We start from the raw sequence: 25,510 nt of genomic DNA, 5'->3' as shown, positions 1-25,510 counted from the left end.
GAGCCTTCATTGAAGCAGAAGGAAGCATCTGGACTGGTGGCCTTGATGGCTGATATCTCTATTTCTCCCCCACCCCACTCTGGGCAGCTTTACCTTAGGAGCCCTTGGTTCCAGCATGTGTGTGACCTGATACTTAAGCTTTGGGGCCCAGAAGCCACAAGCCTCTGGGCTGGCCCAGATGCAAGTGCCTGATGAACATTCCACACCTGTCAGCACTCCAGGTCTGGCCACTGATGGGACCGGATTGGGCAGGAGGATGGGGATTATCTTAGTATGCCGTGAAGAACTTCGTCAGGTGTCTATGGCAACAAAGCCTCAAATGGATGCTGAGCAGAGTGTTGGCTCTCTACCTCATTGGGCCAAGGATATAATGACCTTTGAGCTGCCACTTGCTGACAAGGCTGGAATACTGGCCTGTAGCTAGCCCAAAGGTGGGCTCTCTCCTTCATCAGAGGCTATGGGAACTATTTTCTGCCAACTATACACGCCTGGCACTGTGCTGGGTATTATGGATATAGAGGGCTTCCCTGGACACTGGAAGTCTTTAAGCCTAATGGCACAGGTGTCCACACAAACTAATTACTGTTAACATTATCATCAGTACTATGTTAAATATGTACGTGTTCTGGAGAAACAGAAAAGGGAGTATTTAATTTTGCCAGCAGACAGAATGGTGTTAGGGTAAGCTGCCCAAAGATGAGATGGTTTAGTATGAAATAAGTAAAACTCTTGCACAGTGGCTGGCACATAGTAGTGTAAGCACAATACTTGACAAATAGTAGGTGCTCAAGGATGACAGATGTTATTAGCAGCAGTAACAGTATCTCAAGATCTAGAAGAATGGGTGAGTGATTTTTCAGGCACAGAAATCAACAAAGGGATTAACACACATTTAAGAGGAGAAAATGTTATTCCCAAGGAAAAAATGTAGAAAAAGTATTGGAAAAACAATGCAGTTTCAAGTTAAAAAATTGGGAAGACACTAGCCTCTGCTCAGGGGATTTGGCTGTCATTTCAGTTGGCAATGACTATCCGTGTGCATTGAGTAAATTCTTCTTTCCCATGGATTCCTTTAAAAAATTTTTAAAGGCAAAAAAGTGGAACATGTGTTTTCCAAGTGTCCTTCTTGTAGAAGAATATATAATCTCCACAATACATCGATTAGAATGTCTTGCAATCAATAAAGCATTACTAGACATATATAGAAACTGGAAAATGTATTCCATAGCCAAGAGAAAAAGCAGCCAATAAAAACTAACTCTGAGATATTGGAATTAGCTGACTAGGACTTCAAAGATTTTATTTTAAATGTGCTCAAGAAATTAAAGAAAAACATGGTTGTAATGAACAAACAGATAGGCAATAGTAGAGAAATGAAAAGTATAAAGAACCTGATGGGTTCTATAAACTCTAATATTAAAACACTTGGAATTTAAAAATGACAGGCAAGTGAACTTGGAAAATTAATAGAAACCACTTAATGTGAAGAACAGAGAAAAAATGGAGTCTCAGGAAATTGTTGTACCACATTAAGTAATCTAAGATCTATTTGATTGGAATCCATGCTGGAGAGTAGAAAGAAGAAAGGAAGAAACAATATCTGGAAAGAAAGAAAAGCCAAAAGTGTCCAAAACTAGGTGGAAAACATGAACTTACAGATTTGAAGAACTCAAAGAAATCAAGCAGGATGTACATACAAAGGAAGCTGTATTTAGGTACTACATTGTAAATCTGCCAAAAGTCAAAGAGAAGAATTCTTTGAAAGCAGCCAAAGAAAAATGACATATTACAGACTGGGAACATTGATACAGATGATGACTAACTTTTCTTTAAAAAGAGAGGAGGCAAGAACACTGAATGACGTCCATAAAGGGCTGAAAGAAAAAAGAAAAACCATCAGTCAAGTATGCCAGAATTCCACATTCTTCAATAATGATAGAAAAATAAGTACATTTTCCGATAAGTGAAAACAAAGAGTGTTTTCCAATAGGTTACAACTTCAGAAATGCTGAAGAAATTTTTTCAAACTGAAGGAATATGATACCTGAAATAAAACCATATTGGTACGAAGGAATAATAAGCACTGGGAATAGTAAGTGCATGGGAAATTATAGAAGGCTATATACTTTATCTTTTCATAATTTCTTTAATAGACATATGCATGACTATCTTAAGCATAACATTGTGTGGGTTTCATAAGGTACTAGTTATTACAACAATATCAAAAGTATAGGTAGTGGAAGGCAAATGGAGCTATTCTGCTATATTGTTATCATATTTTACATGAAGTGGTACTATATAAACTCTAACCAGACTGTGATAGGTCAAGGATGCATAAAATAGTTCTTTGAGCAAGCACTAAAATACAGTGCACAGAGGTAGAGCTGAAAAAGCCAATCACAGAATTAAAATGGAATCCTAAAAAATTATTTGATTAGCCCAAAAGAATGCAGAAAAGGAGGGGGGAAGAATGAGACAAAGAGAAAAACAATGGCACAATGAAAAAACCATCCATATCAATAACTACATTAAATGTAAATAAAATTTTGTAATACCCAAATTAAAAGGCAGAGATTGTCATATTGAACAACAAAAAACAAAAAAGTATATATTTTTTCTATAAGAGGTAATGTTAAGTGTAGAATACAGATGAATTAAAAATAAAGGATGAAAAAAGATGTAACAAGTAAACAATAGCATAAAAAAGCTATCATTTACTTAAAAAATGCAGTGCAGGAGTACAGTGCAGGAATAACTATTCTAAGACAGTATGGGAGTAACTATATTGATATGAGACAAAATAGTCTTTGAGAGAGTATTTCCAAACATAGAGGGACATTTCATTATGATAAAAGCATACACTTATCAAAAGGACAATCATAAATGTGTATTTGCCTAATAACAGAACTTAAAAATACATGTAGCCAAAGTTTACGGAACTAAAGATAGAGATAAATCTCTATTCATAGTATATAGAATATCTGAGCAATACTGTACCTTGACCTAATTGACATTTAGAGTATGCTGTATCCAACAACTACAGAATAGACATTCTTTACATAAACACATAGAATTTTTTTCAAGATAGACCAAACACTGGGTCAAAATTGTGTTAATAAATTTGAAAAAAAGTTGAAAAGACTGAAAATTTATAACCTTTTAGAATACCTTCTCTGTCTATAATGGAATTAACTAGAAACTAAATTTACAACAGTAGAAACTCTGGTGAAGTTCCAATATTTGTATATTAACACATCTAACTAACTCATATGTCAAATACTAGAAATATTTTGAACTGAATGATAATGAATACATGGAAATTTATGGGAAGCAGCTAAAGCAGTACCTAGAGGGAGATTTATACCTTTCTATGCTTCTATAAGCAAAGAAGAAAAAAAATTAAAGGCAGTGATCTGAGTTTCCACATTAAGAAGCTAGAAAAATACAATCAATGTAAGTATAATGAAAGACATTATAAAGAACAGAAATTAATGAAGTAAAAAATAAACAATAGGGGCTATTACAGAGCCAACTGTCCTTCTGATATTCTTTAATAGAAATAACTCAATTGAACTACCATGTATTTGCTTCTAGAACAAATGATCCTTTTTGTGGCAATAACAATCCTTTAGAGTTGTAGAATAACTTAAGAAAAGTCTGAGAAAACTTTGGAAGATTTCAAAAATGCTTCTTATTATTTTCTAACAGAAAATATACTCTACATAAAAACAAGTTTTAAGAGCCTGTCTAAAAAAGAATACATTGCAAAGCAATGCTTTACTTGGTTCACAAGAAACTCCTTGTGGAAGCAAAATATTATATAGTCACCTTCCTGGGTTAGCTCCTCCTGATTGTAATTATAATCCTTATCACTCCACACCAAATAGCAAAGGGGGGGTACTTGGGAGTGAGGGCAGGACCAGCAATATTAAGAGAAGGAGGATAAATCAGCTGCCACTTCGGCCCCCTTCACTGTTCTAGAAAGGCCCAGCTTTTGCATTCCCCCCTCCCCCTCCCCCGGCCCCAATTCATCCTGAAGGACCTGGATTCTGTTTCACACAGAAAGAAGGGAAGGAGTTCCTGTCGTGGCTCGGTGGTTAATGAACCCAACTAGCATCCATGAGGACGTGGGTTTGGGTTTCTGGCCTCGCTCAGTGGGTTAAGGATCCGGCATTGCCATAAGCTGTGGTGAAGATTGCAGATGTGGCTCAGATCCCGCGTGGCCGTGTCTGGGGCTGGGGCTGGTGCCAGCGGCTACAGCTCCGATTAGACCCCTAGCCTGGGAACCTCTATGTGCTGTGGGGTGCAGCCCTAGAAAGAGATAAAAAAAAAAAGGAAGGGAAGAATATTCTAAGACAGTGCTGGATGGAGAATTCAGTTATCACCTGAATGCCTTTTAGTGGATCAGGGTTTATAGCTAAGAAAAGGCAGAGTGATGAGTGTCTCAGGCTTGGACAGATAGGACTAAAGATTCTGATAATGAAATTGGTGGAGGAGTGGTCAAGAATGTTCTCTCAATGCCAAGGAAAACCATCTTATTATAAGCTCCAAATTTATGCCAGACATTTTCAGCAAGGATGGTTTTTCCCCTGTTTTTTCAGCTCTGGCTCCCCGACTCTAATAGCTAGATAAGAAATGGTCCAGATATAATAATTTGAATAATTCTCTGAGTGTTTATGGGTTGGTGAAAAATGGTCAAATTCACTGTCATTTGAGAATAATACACAATTTTAAAGACATAGCTGAATATAACACACTGCATAGAGAATTGAGTAGATTCAATTTTTCTCCATTTCAAAGGGTAGTTTCTCCTCACAGTATACCTGGGGGAACAGTCTTGATTTTGGTGCTGCCTGGAGATGGTCTTTCTCCTCCCCTATGTCATGTCCTGTGCTCCTCTTGTCACCAAGTCTGGTGGTGGCTGAGATGGCTATATTGATTCAGACCCCTCACCTTTAATGTCTGAATTAGTCCTTGCTCAAAGGGCAAAATACCCAGTGTTGCTCAAGCTGTGTCTCCTGCAGGTCTGGCTTGCCTCGGGCCCCAGTCCATAGTAGGTGGTGCTGTGTCTCTTACCCTTCAACCAGAAGGATGCTGGGGTCTTATCTGCATCTCCTATGCATTGTCTGCTTTCTGAGCTCAGGCAGCTGCAGACTTTTATGGTGTTTGCAGTTGTGCAGGTTCCTTGTAGTTATGGGGATTCATTTCAGAGATGCTTTGGGATGTCGAGAGTTTTCTTCATTGGGCAGAAATATGGGTGACAAGTCATTTCCTCTATCCAGTGCCCTCTAATTTAGCAGGAGTCTAGGGAATTATGGCTCAATAATTTTATACCATTCACCACCTGAATCACTTCCACATATTTTTGCTCATTTAACCCTCCTACCAATTAGTTGAGGCAGGTTTTATTGAATCTGTAACAAAGGTATCATCATGATAACATCAATAACATCTGCATGCACTGAGGGCTTACTAGTTGGCAAAAACTGTGCTAAGAACATTGTGCTATTACATGGAATCCTCCTGGCAACCCTACAAGGTAGGTAGCCATTAACATCCCCCCATTGAACAGATGAAAACCTGAGGCCCGGAGAGTTTAGGTCACTTTCTCATAGTCACATTACTAATAGGCAAGGGAGCAGAAGTCTGATCCCAGGTTCTCTGGTGTAGAGAGGAGAGAGGCTTGTCAGAGGGCTGGTCTCCTGTGGAGTGATGGAGGAAGTCTGTTTGCACGCACCCTCTCTGCCTCAGATGCCTGCATTTGAGCCACCACATCTTTCTAGACCAGCTAAGACTCCTGGGGGCTGCACTCCCATCCTCACTACTATCTATACTCTCCTCTATTCTCAGGAAAGCATCTGCATTTGTCACTTATGAATGTAAATCCATTGAGAATTTCCCTTCCTGGGACTCCTGCACCTTCAGCCTCTCTTCTCATTGGAGGGCAAGGCCATGGTGCCTGACATATCCAGGATGAAATCCCTGCAAAATACCCTCAGGTGATATAACCTTAGTTTTCTCATCTGGAAGTGGGAATAAAGTCTGACTCAGAGGGATAGGACAAGGATTACTTTAGGTAATGTAACTAAAACAGCAGCTCTTGGACACACATTTCTTTCCCTCTGTTCTTCTGCTCCCAACACACTCCTTTTAGGAATTTGGTGCATTAGGAGAAGGTGAAGAAAATCTTTTGAGGGTCCGTAGGGAAAGCTTATTAACTCTGCTATATTGTCAAGGCAGCCTTGTTCTGATTGGCAGAAGGTTGCCAATGAGGTGTGTGTTCATGTGTGCAGGCACCAGTGTGTACGAACATTGTGTGCTGGAGTTGGGGCAGGGGACACCAGGAAAGTGAAAATGCAGAAAACCAGAGCATGAAATGGAGAGCTTAGAGACAGTAACATTGTATGTAAATCACCATGATAGGTACCCTGGTCACTTGGGGGGCATGGGTAAATCTTTACACCAATCAGCTTAAAATGCGTCTGAGGAAAGAGGGCATTAGCTATTATTTGAAAGAGATGTGGTCTCACTATAGGATAGGGAAAAGATCATCTGAGCTGAGTATTAGACAAGAAGCACAGAGCAACGTAACCCTGTTGTAATTGCAGCTGTTAACCTCCCTCCCTCCCTGGAGATTTTTGCCATGTCTGGGAGCCACATGTACTATTATTCCCTTAATGCTTTTCATCACCTTGACTCACTTTTATACTTTAACCTTTATCATGAGAATTAATACCTGAGAAAACATGGTTTTATTGCTAGGGAGATATTTTTTTCTAACAAGGCTGAGAGGCTGAGATATAGCTTATCTACTGAAATGTAAACCTATTTATCCAAGTTCCACCCAAATCATCACATATGCTGCCTGGCAGAGTGGGACACATTCTAGAGGGCAGATTAGAAGGGAGGATTCTTTCCAGCTTTGCTGTCTCCTGGTTGTGTGACCTGGAGCTAGGGAGCACCTCTCTAGGTCTTTCTCCTCACCCCATCAAGTCCGTGAACATAGGGCCTGTGAAAGTCACCCAGTCCTGGAATTCCCTCCAGAACCTTCTGACCAAATGGCCTTTTGGTTCCTGTTGGGCAGGGAAATAGTCCGAACCAGCTCAGGGTAGTTTGGCACCTGCCCCATGTCAGCTTCTGATAACCCTACCGTTTGCTTCTATTTCTTGCCTTCAGAACTCATGCCTCCTCCACATCCTTTCCAGTCTGGTGATAGCTATCATGCATCTAAAGGCTGTTGATCAGGACTGGGGTCACCTCTATTGTGGTTATGACTCTTCTAATGGTGATGTACATAATAATACTACTCCCTAACACCTATCATTGATGGGCAATTCCTCTGTGCCAGGCACCACGCTGAGCTTCTGCACAGGTGGGACCTCAGTGCAACTTCACTGCTGTCCTGGTTACAGACACAACATTTGCCCCCTTTTAAAGGTGATGGCATTAGATTGGAAAGACACTTTGGGATACGGGGACACGCGGATACTCACATGGTTCTTCCCTCTGGCTAAACCGCCAAGCCTTTTCATTTTCAGCTTTGTGTAGCCAAGTCTATTACCTTATTTTTGCACAGTTGGTGTTGAGGATCCAGGGGAAGAAGCTTCCAGCTGGCTCTGTTATGTTTCATCCTGTAGGATATGGTCCATTACTCAAGGCTGCTGAAATCTTTTTGGATCCCAACTATGTCATCTGACATATTTCCATCTTTCTCAATTGGGTGTCATCAGAAAATCTGATAAGCTACCAGTATTTATTTTCATCCAAGTCATTGATAAAAGTGTTGAATAGGAAGAACCAAGGAATTGAATTCTGTGAATGCTATTAGGAAACTCCCTCTGCATCAGCATCAATTTATTAATCACCACTCTTTGAGTACTGGCATTCTATTAGCTATTGTGTCCTCCTAATTATACAAGCCTGTGCTTATTTCTCCAGCTTATTTACAAGACATTATGAGATTTTTGGGCTTGAGATTATGGGACAAGAGGGCAGGTGTGCAGTAAAGATAATAGAGATCTGAAACAAGCCAGAAGCAAGCACTAATTTTTTTAAAGAAAATCAGAGGGCAAAACCAGCACTTTATTCCTTGTCTGGGATCCATGTGTATCCATATGCACAAGTGGGTGATGACTCCCCAGAGAACGGAGCTTTGTCAGGGGTGAAGGGGAAGTGCTTTCAACCTGAGTGTGTGTGGGACAGATTTGTTGCCAAAGAAATCCTTGCCTTACTTCTTACTGAAAATTAGGTTCATGGTGCTGCAGGGGAAAGGGCTTGCCGACTAGAAGAGAGTTACCCTTTTTAGGCATGAGGTTTTCACCTCAGCTCTGCCTTACACAATTCTAGCAAGCTGGACCAAGATACCTGTTTAAATGGGGCTGATTTTACATTAATGCTAACATAAGGGACTGTCACTGCAAAAAATATCTTTGGTTATGTCCTTAGAGGCTGTTTTTGTCTCTATGGAAGTGACTTTTTTCTTTGAACTATTTTTTAGCTGTATATTGGGAGGGAAGTTTTAGTTTGCCTTCTGCCCCTCTCAGAAGGTGGGAATACTTCAGGGCCTTTATTTCTTCCTTCCTGTCATCAGAGTTGGTGGGAAGTGTAGGGATAAACTCCCCTCCCCCTATCCCCATCCTCCATACATGTGAACTGTTGTAGTCTATTCCCAGCATGGAAGGTCTTCATATTTAAAGCCATTAAGAGTAGAAGTTTCTGAATAGCAGGAACCACATGAATTTCATCCTTGAATTTGAGGGCTTGGCCAGGCCTGGCAATGAGAGGGAATAACCTAGATGCTGTCTGTCTCCTGACTTGGGAACATTTTGGCCAAGTAGGATCAGGAAATGCAAGCTCCCTTTCCTCAGCCGCCACAAACGTGCTTGGGCAGCTTCCAGCTGGATGCTGCGATGCTCATGAAAGCTCCCCAAACTCTGCATGGGGTGTTGGCTGTGAGCCCAGGCCCTCCCGCCTAGCTGGTCGGTCATGAACTTCAGTGAGCTCACTCTCCAATTTCACACGTGAGAGTTGTGCTTGGAGCTGGCTGGGTGCTAGCGATGGGACAAAAATCTTCAGGCATCCAACACATGGGCAGTTTGTGGCCATGGCATCAATGTGTTCAAAATTGGGACACTTCCAATTTTAATCCTCCAGTAATTTTTGTAACCAGCTGTGGAATCCCCCAGGGATCTGGTGAACCAGCAGATGCTGATTCAGAATCTCTTGGTCCAGGCTAACAAGCTGCCAAGGGATGCTCCAACCACACTGTGAGAAACCAGAGCCTAAAGGACTGCGGACACAGAGGTGCTGAGTCGGGAGGGGGAGAAGGTGGCCATTTTAGCTACTAAAACTCTCCTGACACATTCTGAGTAGAAGCCAGAGAGAGATGGAGGAAATCAGCCAGGGCATCACCCTCCCTGAGGTGGGGGGCGGGGCTTCCGGCTGTCATTCCTTTGATGTCTGTGTCTGCATCAGCAAGGGGCAGGATGGGGCTCTGGTCAGTGCCTGTGCATTTGCGCCAGTTTGCCTGTCCGAGGCCTGGCATTTGCTGCTAACATCTCTGTGCCCAACATCGCTGGGCTTCGGTTCTCTCACTTGGAAAAAGGGGGTCGGGGGCTTGGTACTAATAACAGCACGTCTGTAATCTGTAGGGTTATTGTGAAGGGTAACAGGTGGTAGAAAGGACCTAGTGGCAGAAAATGTCCAGAGCAGCTCTCTTCCTTCTCAACCAGTCCCTAAGCCTGGGACCTCAGGGGGCCTGGGCTTCTCTGCCTGCAGATCCCGAGTTGTGCAAGCCCTCTCGGGTCTCTTGTTACCCGGGAGCCGGCAACAGACAAAAATAAAGGGGAGGGGGGGTGCAGCGGGGAGGGCCGAGCGAGCCTCGGCAGGGAGCCTGCCCAGGTCAGCTGGGAATGCCTGGCGGCCATCCAGGGTGGCTCCTGCGTGGCCTGGAGGTGGCGGAGTGACTCAACGCCGTTGCCCTCCCTGCCCCCATGCCCGAATGCTCAGCCCTCCCCTGCCGGGGCTCACCTAATCCCCGCAGTGGGAGTCGGGGGGCATCCGCGCAGGCCCAGGGCTAGGGTTGCAGCACGGTCACTTCACACTCGGCAGGCAGCATGTGCAGCTGAGGCCCCTCTCCGGGCTGCAGTCTCCCTCGAGGCGGGCAGCGAGGTCAGCCTGGCAGCCACTGCCTCTCTCCAGCCCAGATCTGGCCTCAGGCAGCCGATTCCCGGACCCGAGGAAGTGATGGCGGAACAGGAAGCCAGTGGGTTGCAGGTCCTGCTGCAAACACTCCAGGTAGGAAGGGGCAGAAGGTTGCAGGACCCCACCGGCTGGGGCTTTGTGGCCAGGCCTGCCTTGGAGCCCTGCTCCCTGCAGTCACCTCTGGCACCAGTGGTCGGGTTTGCTAACCAACAGTAAGGCCAGAGTCAGCAGCAGTTCTCACCTTGAAGCTAAGTGATGCTAGAGTGTTTAAATATTCAACCTGAGCATGTTGATGAGTGCTCTGCTTAAATTATTGAACCTGGCGGGGGTTAGAGGTTCAGGCTAAAAGATCCAGGTTTGTTAGAGATGGGAAAGATGGAGAAAAAGGCTATTTGGTAAATGCCTATTAAGTTTCTCCCTGAGCAGGGCAGAGGCCCCAGGGGAGAGTATGCAGAACTACCTAGGAGGAAAGGGGCTGCAGGGCAGAGGTCTCCTCTGGGCTTCAGCCAATGGCCATTACCAGGTTCCCAAGAGTGGTCTGTGTTATAATTACCTATAGTGTTTGCTAACAGTGCCTCTTAAGTGGATCTGGCTAGAAGGAATCGTAGTCACTGGGGGCAGGAGCCTGGGAACCTGCCTTGCCCTCTTCGTGATTCTTCCACTCCTAATTTTGAGAATTCTTGTTCCAGAGCACTGGTTTGCTTGTCTGGAGATGAAAAACCCTTGAGGATGTTAAAAAAAATACTGACACCCGAAACCTAACCACCAAAATTTGGATTTAATGGGTCTGGGGTGCAACCCAGCATTGGAATTTTGAAAATTCTCCAGGTGGTCTCAAAGTGTAGCGAAGGGCCCAAACCACTGCTCCTTAGATTTGGGTAGATGTCTGCACTTGACTGGATACAGGGCTGCCAGGAATCAAAGGGGCCTAAGAATTCTTCTACTCTGTGACCCCCATCCCAGCTCTGAAAAGCTTAGGATTCCTCAGATTTTTAAGGAAATCTATATCCCTAAAAAGTTGAAGAGCCAATAAAACCAACCTTCCAGTGTATGGATAAGGAAACTGAGTCTCAGAGGCAAAATAGTTTCCCCAAGATCAAGTGCGACTACTTAACAGGGGAACTGGGAACTAAAGAATTTCAATATCTGGTGGACCTAATGTCTGGCTCATTCTATCCTGTGCATCAAAGGCAAGAGTGCATCTGGGCTAGGAGTATTGGGGGTAGGAATGAACCTCAAAATAAATTTGCAGTTGACCTTGAAGTCACTGAAGGATGAATACAATCTCCTATCTTCCCATCAGTGAGGGTTTCTAATTGATATTTAGAATGAATGTTCCTGGGCATTGCAAGATTCTTCATCATCAAGGAAAGATTTAATTATGTTCAATATACTCTACTTAGTTCCCAATTAACCAGAAAGCTAAAATATTCAAAACAGGCTTCCCCTGTGCACCCTGGTTGATCAGAATCTGGTGGTGGAATTGACTTGGGTTCCCGACCTCACCCTGAGTCAGTCCTCTCCAAGTGCCCCCCTAAGCCCAGTTCCTATCTTGATAGCAGAAATCAGAACTCTGGCATACTTTAAAAAAAGAACCCCAAGCAGATATTGTGTGGGATGATGTTTCATGATGGGTTTGATGCCCTACCCCCATCCCTATTTCCCATGGACTAGAAGAGCCTGAAGAATTTTTGAGATGGGGTTAGGAAAAGCTTTTGATCAAGGATCCCAAAGGTCTTAGGGATTCAAGCCTGTCCTTCTTTCCTTGTGCAAAAAATGAGAAACCAAAAGCATTGTACCCAAACCTCTGGACAAGACAGTGGTGATTTCTGAACAGAATGTGAGCTCAGAATGTGAGTTCCCCATGCCTTTCTGGAGCACCCCAGAACATGGCCAAGGGAAGGGAGAAAGAGACCAGATGACCAGGAAGAACAAGCTCAGAGATGGCAATGACCCCATTATGTGACAGCAGAAGTCCCCTATCCCAGAGCATCACCACTTCTGCCGCTTTGGGGACACAATGACAAAATAAACTAGATCATTAAGAAATATCAGTTTGCTGCCTATTACATTTTCCTGTACAGATGGGATAGCAGAAAGTGATTTTTTTCCCCCTACCTCACTTAAGCACAGCCTTATCTCTGTCCTGAGAGCATAAAGATCAGATTTCTACCCAGACATTTTCCAAGTCCCTGACTTTTACCTTTTGAGTTTGAAGCAGAAGTCACATTGACTCATGAGGGCCTGGGTGAAAGGGGAGGAGCAAGAGCACAGGTGAAAGAGAGAAAGACCTAAATCCCACCCCGTTTCTGGCACCTACTAGCTGTATATCCTTTGGCAAATCCCTCACCCTCTGTGAGCCTTCATTTCCAGATCTGTAAAAGGGGGAAATAAAAATTCTTTCCTTAGCCCTTTGTGCCAGGATTAAGAGAACCCATTGAAAAGTGCTTGTAAAGTATAAACAGCTGTTCAGATGACTCTTGGTTTTTATGGTTTCCCCAGTTGAGTGCACAGGAGGAGAGGCTGGGAACACTTGCCTAGGCTTTCATCAAGCTGCCCTGCTTTTTTCCTGGGTGGACTCCAATACACTTGGAAAAAAAGGAAGGTGTCTCATTCGTCCCGCTGTCATTTCTCCATGTGGTTTGAGCTAATGGGGAAGATGGGGAGCTGCCAGGGTAGCAGGATGCGGGTTCCATGCCAGCCATGATGCCGGAAGCCCTCACCCAGCGGCGTCCCACAAAATGCCAATGAAATCCCTTATTGAGACATGAAAAATGTATAATTATTTGGTCAACTTTGGCACACTCTGAGCTGTGATATGGGCACCTTTTCGCTGTTTGCATTTGGACTGTATTATTTTCTGTTATAGCTGTTCGAACCAAATCCCAGGTCTGCATCTTGGCAAAATGTGCATAGCGAACTCTTTTTCTGGACTTGGGCTCCAGGAACATCATCTATTATGGATTGTGAATGTGGCTGAAGGATGTGGGGCTTCCTGTCTTAGAGTTACATTCAGCTTAGATAATAGAAAACCTGGAGGAGTGACAACTCTACTTTTCCCCTTGGACTTGTCCCTCTAAGGATTATTTCTAAGACAACTGGTGATTCCAGCCTCTGGGCTGCAAAGAGGGGATGGGTGGAGAAATGATGACTGATAAGTTTCATTCAAAGCACTTGGGAGTTTTGTTCCAAAACACGTGTTTAAAAATTTCCTTTCTAGAATTCTCCACAGAGAATGTAGAAATATCCATCCATTCTACATCCATAGGGCCAGGTGTAGCAGAAACTGAGCTTTCCCCTTGGGCACAAATAGAAAGGTCTGGAAAAATCAAGAGAAAAATTCACCTTTTAGATAGCAAACATTGTGTAGAAATTCTAAACATCACAGGATTTCTCTGTTTGGTGTATTTTAAGGCTTTCTGAGTTTTTTCTTTCTTTCTTTTTCTTTTTTTTTTTTTTTCCCGAGACTCTTGTCTCAACTTCAAGTCAAACATGGAAATACATTGAAATCTGTCTTAATTTCAAGCATCAGTGGAAATAAAGAAAAAGAACACCCTCTAGGACAGGTGCCAAATTGAAAAGGGACAAAACTGGCAAGAAATAGCATCTTTTAGTGTCTAAGAAATGACTTGGTGCCAAACTGGGAGATCAAAGGGGTTATGGAGCCATGGATCCATGTGCTGAGCTGGGAGTGGGGAGAAGACCTTATATGGTGTCTTGCTTTTTAAGGCCTTGTTGCTTTCAGTTTTTAAAATTCTTTGCCATTAGAAACTGAAAAAAAAACAAACATTGATTAAGTGTTCACTCTATGCCAACTGCTCACATTCATTACCTAGCATCACTGTGTCTGCCACCTATGAGGGAGTTGTGGCTGGTCTGTTTTACAGATGATGACACTGACCCTTGTGAAATATTCAAGGCTCAATGATTGAAATCAGTAAATCCCTAGAGAAGAGGTATGAAGCCGATCCTGTCCCTCCAAAGTCCTTCCACTGTTCTGCATTACTTACATGACGTAGGGGGATATCCATCTGCTCTTTATCTTGAGGCTATTACCTTGGCCTGACTGAACCTGAAGGTCATGGGATTATTGATTCTCTATAACAGAGGGAGGCTTATTTAGAACAAAAATAATCTTTTGCTTCCTATTTTGGTATGTGGTTTAATAACTGCTGACCTAGGAAGGCAACATTTTTGATTTGGGTCAATTGGATATTTAAAATGTCCATCCGTCCATCCATCCATAGCTTTCCATGTGCTAGAATAGATTCAGAGTAGACTATTGTGTAGGATGATATGTCAAAAAGAGCAAGGTCTTTGGATTTTGGTTCAATCACCCAAAACTTGTGTGACTTAGGACAAATTATTGAGCTGCTCTTTACTGAAATTTTTTCATCTGTGAAATGAGAATTATAATACCTACCATATTTAGAGAAAATGCAGGTAAAAGTAAACCACATCATGGTATGTGCCTGACAAACAGCAGTGATTATACTTCAACACAGTCCCTGCCTTCATGAAATTGCAACATTAAAAAGGAAAAGTAGAAGGATGAAAATATTTCTAGAGTGAGTTTGCATGTGATGGATGTCATAGTAAAGGTAAACATCAAAAGAAAACTTGATGTAAATTGGGAGAAGAAACTCCTCCTGGCTGGATATTCAGGGAAGACCTTGGAAAATGGGTCAGATTTCAGCAGGAGAAGCTGTGGTTAAGAGGGGAAGGAGGATGCCCAATGACATTCCTTGTGTCAGGAAGGTGTGGAGAATATTCAGGATTTGCCATAGCACTGAGTTTGATTAAAACAAAATTCATGAGGGGAGGAGATGGGAATTTGCCCAAATGCTAGGGAGTCTTGAGTGACAGACTTCAAATCCACCCATACTCTTGATAGTGGCTGCCTCCCTCTAAATGTAGGTGATGAAACTACAGGATATTCAGCCATGGGGAGGGTTTTGAAGATATATGGACTGGGGGACATTTGGCATGACTGTGTCTCTGCTTTTTGTTGTCAAGTAATGTGGTGTATCCCCCACAACCTCCCATCCTTATCTGCCTTTTGTCCTGGTTCTCTTCCTATCCCTTACCCACCCTCCAGTCCCCACCTTCAGCCCTTTCCTGTCACTTAACTCTGCATGTCACCCTCCCCTCAGCCACTGTCCAGCCCTAATCCCCCCTCCAGGGGGAAGGGCTGAGATGGATTAAGGCTCAGGGTTTGGAGAAGGAGAAATGTTTAAACTTTATTTTTTTAATATTAAATTTGGAAGAAACAAATTATTTCAGAGGCAGCATTAAAATGTCCTTGTATCAAAACAGCACTGATAATGTTGCTGCATTAAAACAAGCAGAGTTGAATCAAAAAGTCCCATCCTCATTTGGGAGTTGGGAACAGCCAGCATTTCCATCCTCTGAGCCCAGATTCTAGATCTGACTATCCCCCTGAACACCTGCCTCTGCAGGACAGCAGTTGATGGACAGAGAGCAGCCAGCATGGCTTTGAGGTATGATTGGAGATTTGGCATTGCTGGTGACATGTTGAAGCAAATGGCCAACAGGGAGACCCACACTCTCAGTGGAAATTCATAACCTAGCACCATTTACTCCATAATATGCTCAGTTACTCTAACGGGTACCACTCTTATGAAAGCCAAACATAGTCTGGGTTTGAGCCCTAGGAGCTGGGAAATATACTGGGGAAGAGCAGTTGGTCTGGATTAATAATCACTGTACTTATCAGTAAGCATGGGACAGGCAGCTATGAATCAAACAGACAAGGAACTTCTTTATTAGCAGAAGTGGGCACTTGGAAATGCATCCTCTTGGGTGGGACCTCTCCTTTTGCCAGACCTGATAAAGGAAGTGGAAGGTTTGTGGAATATGTGCTTTTTCACTTGAGCAAATACTATGTGAAGGGTCCACAAATCAGGTTCTCCTTAGAGAAAAAGATGTGCAGGGAGAGGGGGAGAGTGATAACAGAGATGCCAGGAATAAAATAATGAGTAGAACAAAGGGTGTGGAAGAAAATAGGATGCCACAGAGTATGTGCTCAAAAATATTTGTCTTTCCTCCTCCCTTCCTTCCTTCTTCTCTCTCCTTTTCTTTGAATACAATTTTGCAAACAGTTCACCCATGTAACCCACACTCAGATGAAGTAACAATGAACTCAGCATCTCAGGAGACCACTTACAGCCCATGTCTGGTCACTCCCCTAATGTAACCCCCACGCTGATTTCTGACACCACAGATTAGCCTTGCATGCCTTGTGCTTCATGTCGTTAGAACCCCACAGTCAATCCTCTTTTAGGTCTGCCTCCTCTCACTCAGTGTTGTGAGATTTCTCCCATGTTGTTGATGCAGTTGAAGATTGTTCTCATTTTAATTGCTGAAGAGTGTTCCATTGTATCAATGAACCAAGGTTTACACGTCCATTCTAGAACTCAGGATATTTGGGGTAGTTTACTTTTTTAGCTGTAAAAAATAGTGTGGCTAGAAACATTCTAGTACATGTTTTGTAAAGGTGAGTACACATATATCTAGAGTGGGTTTCAGGAGTCACAAGAATACACATATGGTCGGCTGTAGAAGATGATATTTTTCAAAAGTGATATATTTCAAAAACATATTTCTTCCATCCTGTTCTAGCCCAAGAGACTGGATATATAGTTCCCTGTGCTGTACAGTAGGACCTCGTTGCTTATCCATTCTAAATGTAATAGTTTGCATCTACTAACCCCAAACTCCCAGTCCACCCCACTCTCTCCTTTTCCCCCATGGCAACCACAAGTCGATTCTCCATGTCTGTGAGTCTGTTTCTGTTCTGTAGATAGGTTCATTGTGCCATATTTTAGATTCCATATAGAAGTGATATCATATGGTATTTGTCTCTTTATGCCTTGCTTCACTGTGTTGTACAACAGAAATGGACACAACACTGCAAATCAACTATATTTTAATAAAAATAAAATATTAAAAAATAAACTAAAATAAAAAGATGCATGCATTCCAGTGTTCATAGAAACATTATTCATAGTAGCCAAAAAAAAAAAAAAAGATTGCTCCAAAATAAATGCCTATTAGCCATGTTAATACCATTAGCTTATGAGAGTCCTGGATTCTCCACAGCCCTGCCCTAACTTGTTTAATTCATATGTATTCATTGAAAGTGGCTGGAGATGCTTTCCATGGAGGGACTTTGTCAGACTCGTATTTTATGTGTCTAAGTCCCTCTACTTGGTCCCTTTCATGATAATAGTAAAATAATAACTAATTTTTTTAAACAGTTTCTGCAGGTAAGGAGTGGGTGGAGTTCTTCCCATGTATCATCTCATTTAATCCTTACAACAACCCTATGAGGCGGGTGGTATTATTATCCTCATTGTCAAGCTCCCAAGTGGAGTGTTGGAGAGGTGAACACATTTCTCACGGTCACAGAGTGAGTGAGTGGCATAGCTGGAATTTGAGAGGAGGGAATCTGACACCAGTGGATGTGCTCTCGCCAGGTGTATTACTTCTCTGGGGGAGAGTCAGGCCATTGAGAAGATTCTGGACAGATATTCCCAGGTGGTAGGTGTCTGTTGAGGAGAATGGGGACCTCCTACCTGGCCCCTCTCAGAGGCTAGAGGCAAGGCTGGGGGAACTGGCCCAGTGGACAGAAAACAGGGCCTGGGAGCAGGGTCAACAAACTCTCAGGGCCTAATAGCAGTTTTTAGGTTTCTTGCCACAAGATCTTTGTTACAACTTCTTTTAAAAAAAAAAAATTTTATGAGTGTAGTTGATGTATAATGTTGTGCCAATTTCTGCTGTCAGCATAGTGACCCAGTCATGCATATATATATATATATACACACATTCCTTATTTGTCACAACTTCTCAACCCTGCAACAATATGCAAATGAGTGGGCATGGCTTTGTTCCAATAAAATTTATGTACAAAACCAGGTCCTGGGCTGGCCTTGGCTGTTGGCAGTAGACCACTGACCCCAGGCTGGAGCCGTAGGGGTGAGGAATGTGTGGAAAGAGAGTGATGGAGGGGTTGTCAGGTTCCAGTAGGAACCTCCCTCCTCTGCCAGTGGTGTCCTCAACTTCCAGGAAGTGCATTGAATGATCCCCTGAGTTCCTCTGGGGGCAAGTCTTACAGAATTTGAAATGCATAGTTCAGAATGTCCTTTCCAGTTGCTGCTGCCTCCGCTTTTCTCAATGCCTGTGGAAACAATGATTGGGTCCATCAATCCTTCATGGTGGGCTTTTAGGTTATTTTAGCAACACTTACCAGGGTAATAGGCACCTGTTCTGCAGAGAGTGTCCTCACTTAACAGCACTGTTAGAAAAAGCATGGTCAGTCCAATGCTTCTCAAACTGGGTTCCACAGAACACCGGTGTTTCCTGGGATGCCAGTGAGTGTCCCATTCAGAAAGGAGCCTGGTGATAGATGGATCTGAGATGTCAGGGTAAATAAATTACTAGATTTCCTTACTGAAAGATCATCAATCTTAAAATCTTTTCAAAAATTATGACCTACAACTCTCAGTTTAATATCTTTTACTCAGAGAGGACTACTCTGAAGTCCGATTAGCTACTCAGTCACTGTAAGTCCCACCTCCCTAGTTTGACTCTGCAGAGAACCTGCCACTTCCTGAAGCTTGTTTGTGTCTTCCCTCCCTTCTTCCACCAGGGTAGGAATCTCATCTGTTTTGTTCACATTTATCCCTACTACCAAATCATAATCTGAGACATAGTAGGTGTTCAATAAATATTTGTTGATTGAATAATAAAATGAATGGGCATGGTCTACCATCAAGTTAGGCATACAATAACTAGCATTTCCAAACCATCTTAGAGATGGGATAATTTGTGTGGCAAAAACTCACGAGGGTCCCACTGAACATTAGGACTCCATAGAGCTCATTTGGGAAACAATGTTTGGAGACCAATGCCATGTTACATCACTGCTGGCCTGTGAAGCTTGAATTTCTACTGGTTTGGAAACTGACCTCTGATATGTTGAAACTTTTCTGATCTGAGTTGATATGAAATTAATTCTGTTGGAGACCTAGGGTCATTCCTCTGCTTGGTGAATTCCACTAGCTGATGACTCTGCAAGCCATCTGTAGACCTTGAGTTGACATGAATTCCAATCCTTACTTGATTGGGAGAGAAAACACAAGTGACAGATGGGAAAGTTTAGAAAAAGGTTCTTCCTAGAGGCTCAAGAGAACTGTTCTGCTTCTGATCTTGAGGCCAGATGGTGATAAGGATGGGTGTTAGGCTCAGGTTTCAAGATGAAAGGCAGGGTCAGATTTCACAGTGGGGGTATCTGATGAAACTTTCCCTAGGGAATATGAAGAGAAGGCAGCTTCTTCAATAAATGGTTAGTAATGAATTCTCCCCTACCTTAAAAAAAAAAAATTACACCGAGCCCCAAACCCAATATGTGTTAACATCTCTAAGCTATGGATTCCACCAATCAATACAGCACAATGCCCTACATTTCTGACCTGCAGGCATCCTTAACCCATTTTGCTTACAACTCAAATTAATCCAAGAAACCCCCATGATAATGCAGCTATCTTTTACTTTTCACAATATGTAGATTAAGGAGAGGCTTTAAGAAAAATCCCATTTCCTCCTTGACTTTCATTATTAAATCATAAATTATGTATGTCCTAAAGGAAAAAAAATTCCCCAAATGACAGCTAAAATTTTAGACTATGGAAGGAGCTAAAATATTTGAATAGGTATTATTTGAAAATGGATATTAAAATTCAAGAAGTGTTTTTGTCAAGTTGCTCCCATTTAGTGAGCGCTTGCTATGTGCTGGGAAGCGTTCTGAGCATTTTACATATGTTAGCTCATGTCATTCTTACAGCAAGCCTATGAAGTATGTATGACTATTATCTCCATTTTACAGGTAGGGAACACAAGGTGTTTGCTCAGGATCACACAGCCTTTAAGTGGCAGACTATGAATTTAAACTCGGGCACAGTCTGACTCTAGCTTGCTTATTACTTGTTGCTATTACTCATCAGGCTACAGAGTCCCTTTTCCTTTTACCTGTATTTCTCACCTTTAAACACTTCATTTCTTGCTTAAAGAAGTAATACAAGCTCATGATTTTAAAAATTTAATTATTATATAGATATAAATTTTAGGGAGTCAAAATCCCCCTATCAAATCCTACTCCCTAAGACAACTGCACCAGGAGCTGCTGTGTATTATATGTTTTCATGCATACAGAAATATGTATATTTCTATAAACGATGTGTCTATGTCTAGGTGTGTATTTCATTTTTGTTTTTCAATTTTTGTTTGTTTTTGTCTTTTTAGGGCTGCACCTGCAGCATATGGAGATTCCCAGCCTAGGGGTCCAATCGGAGCTACAGCGGCTGGCCTACCTTACAGCCACAGGAATGTGGGATCCCAGCCATGTCTGTGACTTACACCACAGCTCACAGCAATGTCGGATCCTTAACCCACTGAGCGAGGCCAGGGATCGAACCCGCAACCTCATGGTTCCTAGTCGGATTAGTTTCTGCTGCACCTCAATAGGAAACCCATAGGTGTGTATCTCATTTTAACACACTGTCATTCAATTTGCTTTTCTTCTATATCAATATAATTGCTTATCTTTCAAGCCAGCACATATAGACTCCACTCAGTCTTTTGTGATAGTTATATAGTAGTTTAGTCTATGGATGTACCATAATTTAAATATATAGGAGTTTATTTTCTTCTAGTGTTTTACTTAAATTTGTCTTGGTTTGTGTTTATTTTCTTTTTGAATGTTTTATGTGTTCCATTTTAATAGTCTACTTTATCAAATTTTTCTTTTGGAGTTCCCGTTGTGGCGCAGTGGTTAACGAATCCGACTAGGAACCATGAGGTTGCGGGTTCGGTCCCTGCCCTTGCTCAGTGGGTTAACGATCCGGCGTTGCCGTAAGCTGTGGTGTAGGTTGCAGACGCGGCTTGGATCCTATGTTGCTGTGGCTCTGGCATAGACTGGTGGCTACAGCTCTGATTAGACCCCTAGCCCGGGAACCTCCATATGCCGCGGGAGTGGCCCAAGAAATAGCAAAGAGACAAAAAAAAAAAAAATTCTTTCATGGATTATTTTTGGCTATGATACACTTTCCCCAGGATCTAATTGTTACATTAATGATGCTTAAATTTAACTACATACCTTCTCTTTTTCTTAAGTATTGTTGTTTTCATAGAGCTTCTCTGCCCTACCACAATGTATGTGGTAATGTAAACAGTATGTTGCAATGTAAACAAATTTATACCTTTAAAATTTCTTTTACTGGGAAATCCCAGTTCTATAACATCTAATAGAGCTTGCTTGAGGATATTTGGAAATTTTACACTTGAAAAATATTTAAATTTGTTTATTTAAAATGAATATATACACATTTCTTGGCTGGGCTCTGAGAGGCCAGAGTTGATTTTTGGACACTGCCACTGTCTCTACTTTTGACTTGAATCCCCTGGGCCAGTATCCTCTGTTTTGATGGTTTGCAGACTTAGGTGCTAGGAGATATGCCCAGCAATATTGTCTGTTTCCTTGGTGTATTATAACTCTCTTGTTAATGGCTCATTCATTTATTGAATGCTTCCTTCACGCCAGAGGCTGTGCCAGGTAGTGGGTGGCAAGGTTCAAGAATCTTATTAGTCAGACACTTCCCTACTGAAATTCTTCCAAATGTTAATGACTCATGTCAGGAAGAAAGAGATCCAGGATGCTGTAGTCACATCTGCCCTGCATCTTTGCTCCACGGGTCATTTTATTTTGTGGCGACTTGCTGAGAACACAGTATTATTCAAATCCCTGGGGAGCCTCTGACATCACAGTAACTGTAATGTGTTCAGCTGCACCTATGTCATTTTTTTTTTTTAAACTCCAGGGCAGTGATTCTTAATCTTTTAATTCTTTTTTTTCCCCCTGGGAATGGGGCATCACAGATCTTCTTTTTTCATGCCTCTGAAAGCTAAAGACACTTTCCCCAGATAAGTGCTCATACAAATTTTGGGGAACAATTTCAGGGGAATAAGCCACACCATAATATTTCAGTCTCTCAAGGTGTTTACATGGGTTTTGTTTCATGGAATGGGGCTCCTTAATAGTGGAGTAGTAGGGCCAGTTCTGATCCCATACAGGAAAACCTAAAATTCTGCCCAATTGTGACATATCCCTTATGCCTCCAAACAGAATAAAAGACAATATTTTTTTTATCTCCACATTTCAACTTTGTCTTAAATATTTTTCGCATCTGATCTATGCTTGTGGAAATTATAAATAGCTTTGATGGATCAACTGTAATATTGCATTTCAAAAAAAACCTCTTGATAAATTGTGTACATGATATTTTTCTGTCTCTTCTCAAGTAACATCCAAGCATCTGTACCTCTCTCTTAAGTCATCTATGAATAGCTTTATTATAGTTCTTCATTTTCAGAAAGTCTTTATTGGGAAGTGAGAATCCCAAAATAAATGTGACATGGTCCTTGTCCTTCCAGAGCTCACTGTATTCGTGGAACCAGGTATACATTTGAGAATGTCGTGAAAGTTACAGACCTACTCCTTAGATAATCATAAACATGCACTTTAACTAAGAATTTAAATCTTATATTTGCCTATAGTTTAAAATAAACTGCCATGTGATTGCTTGGATTGACATATGAACAAGTAATTAAAAGGTTTTATTACAAATGAAAAGATAGCAACTGTGTATTCGTGGAAGAAGAGGCATCTCAAACAATCTCTAATCTTCCATGACCTTCTCTTTCTGAGAAATAAATTGATTAGATAATTCAGACTGACCTTTGATTTGGAGACAGTGAAAATTAGATACAATATAAATATATTTTTCTAAAAAACATCTATGTTCTAATGAGATAATGAACATTTAATGATGTGAGGTCAGGAGAGGTAGGAAATTGAGAGAGATGAGCAAAACTCTGGTACTTTGGCCTTGGAGGCATTTACTGTTTTGGAAGGTGTGGCTAGAAAGATAGGATAGCATGTTCTCTAGCCTTGCAAGTCTAGGAGAACAGGGGTTGGCATTTAGGGCTTTTCAAGAATGAGGACCCTGGTAAACTACTTACTGCTTTGGGGCTGAGACCTGAAGGGATGCTCTGTAGAAATAAAGGCAAACCATTCATAAGCCAGTCTTCATACTGAGCCATTCTTCAACTCACCTAGGTGGTCCAGAAAATCCTAAGACTTGAACAGGTGGTCTCAGATTCCTACAGCTCCTAGGTGCCTTGTGGTAGTAAATTAAAATCCCCATCAGTGGAATACAATGTCATGCTAGACTTTACATTAATTCTACAAATAATTTGAAAACCAGGGACAAGGAGAGATAAATCAAAATGAGTAAACACCAGCAGAAATAATAGATGACAGAATTAGACCCACTGGTACTCCAGAAAATGCAATTACCAGACACAGAATGTAAGAAGGCTTTGGTTAGTATGTTCAAAGGGGTTGAAGTCAAGTTTGAAAAATTTGGTGGTGAACTATAATCTATGTACTATGATATAGCAGATTTGAAAAGGAACCAAATATAAATTATTGAACAGAAAAATAACCACAATTAAGAACTGAATGGATAGGTTTAACTGCAGATTTACACTTAGCTGAAGAAAGAATTAAAAATCATATCATAAGAAGCTATTCAGAATGAAGCACTAATGGCTGAAATATGCAGCAGTGCAGGTAAGAGATTTAGGGGATAGAGAATGTATAACATACATTTGATTAGAGTTCTGGAAGGACAGAAGAGGATGAGGCTTCAACAGTGTTTCAAGAAATAATGAGAGTCCTAACCCTTTAATACACTGCTCACTCCTTGCTAATAGAGCTAGTATCTTTCTTAAGTCTGTGTTCCGTGAAATGCTTAACAGGAATTAAGTGTGTGTTGAATTTGTTATGTGAAGAAACGCCCCTATATGTTGTATTCCATTTTATATTTTTGTAATTATGTCAGAAGTTCTCTTAAAATAGTACTCTTTAAAACAATATTATAAAATCACTGTCTATTGTGCATATACATTCAAATATCCAAATTCCTCTATTTGCAGTTGTCACTTCAAAATTTGAGCTAAATCTACAACTGACACTACAGCTGAAGATTAAGTTCTTATTTGCAAATTGATAGTTCATTTTTGACAAAAAAATCTCCTCAAATTCATATATGCTGCCTATGGCTACACTCTTTTTTCTTTTCTTTCTTTTTAAACTTTATAGCATGCTCTGGTAATGAGTTATAAAATTTTAATCTTGTCATAACTAATTAGAATATTATATTTGCTTGCTTTTCCTCTGTTCTTTTTAATGATGTGGTATTTTGGTAAGTAACTTCATTTTTTTCCCTTAAAAATAGAGAGAAAACTTGATGTTTCATAGGTTCCCTGGGAAACAGCTTCTGAGATGAAGATGTGAATGTAGGAGGTGTACTGGGGAATGCCTCAGGTCCTCACACTGGGGAATGAAGGAAGCTGGCCTGGGCAGCAGGAGGTGTTGAAATACAGTGTAGTCATAGCAAAGGCCCAAGCCAATGCCACAGGGAGTTTCAGAACCTGGATGATACTTTAGCAGTTGTCTTGTCTTATGGCAGCTGTTGAACCTTTATACCTACCCCCCTGCACCATTGACAGTCATTGGTTACAGGTTGCCTCCTGTTAGGGGGCATGACTTTGGGGACTGTCCTTACCTGATAGCAATTCCTGGAGAGGGACCAAGTTGAGCACTGTCAACCACTAATATCCCCTTTGGCAGGGGCCTGAGAGCCTAAATCCTGAGGAGATGTAGGAGGCGCACCCGCAGCCTCCGCTATGGTGATAACTGGACTGGGCATCAGGAACCTAAGTTCAAATCCCGGCTTTGCTGCTAGTTGACTGTGCGATCTTGAGAAAGCCATGTAACTCCTTGGATCACAGTTTCCGCATATTTATTTTTTTATTTTTAATTAAAAAATTGTAGTTGATTTACAATGTATTTCAGGTGTACAGCAAAGTGATTGTTTTACACACACACAACACACACATGCATTCTTTTCAGATTCTCTTCCCCTCTAAATTATTACAAGATATTGAGTATAGTTGCCTGTGCTATAAAGTAGGTCTTTGTTGGTTATTTCTATATAGGAATGTGTATAAATTAATCCCAACCTCCTAATTTATCCATCCCTGTACCCCTTCCCCTTTGGTAACTGTAGATTTTTATCTATATTTGTGCATCTATTTCCATTGTGTAAATAATTTCATTTGTATCATTTTTATAGATTCCATATGTTTCCTCATCTTTAAAAAA

General features: G+C 41.6%; 1 protein-coding gene and 1 long non-coding RNA gene across 2 annotated transcripts in view; one reads left to right on the top strand and one right to left on the bottom strand.

Moving 5' to 3' along the window:
* Nucleotides 1–1,724: 1,724 nt before the first annotated feature.
* Nucleotides 1,725–10,395, bottom strand: LOC125119922 (uncharacterized). Its single transcript, XR_007133212.1, has 3 exons — nt 10,030–10,395; nt 7,494–7,631; nt 1,725–1,874 (listed from the first exon to the last, which is right to left on the bottom strand). It is a non-coding gene; the product is annotated as an uncharacterized LOC125119922 (long non-coding RNA).
* Nucleotides 10,003–25,510, top strand: part of AGBL1 (AGBL carboxypeptidase 1) — a 794,103-nt gene continuing 778,595 nt past the window's right edge. The window contains exon 1 of the mRNA XM_047767507.1: nt 10,003–10,296. Coding sequence (XP_047623463.1) covers nt 10,246–10,296 — 51 coding nt within the window. The 5' untranslated portion in view covers nt 10,003–10,245. The remainder of the gene's footprint in view (nt 10,297–25,510) is intronic.

This window comes from Phacochoerus africanus, chromosome 2, assembly GCF_016906955.1.
Source record: "Phacochoerus africanus isolate WHEZ1 chromosome 2, ROS_Pafr_v1, whole genome shotgun sequence".
Taxonomy (NCBI): domain Eukaryota; kingdom Metazoa; phylum Chordata; class Mammalia; order Artiodactyla; family Suidae; genus Phacochoerus; species Phacochoerus africanus.
The sequence above is the reverse complement of the archived record's forward strand: the minus strand, read 5'-3'. Positions and strand labels throughout refer to the sequence as shown.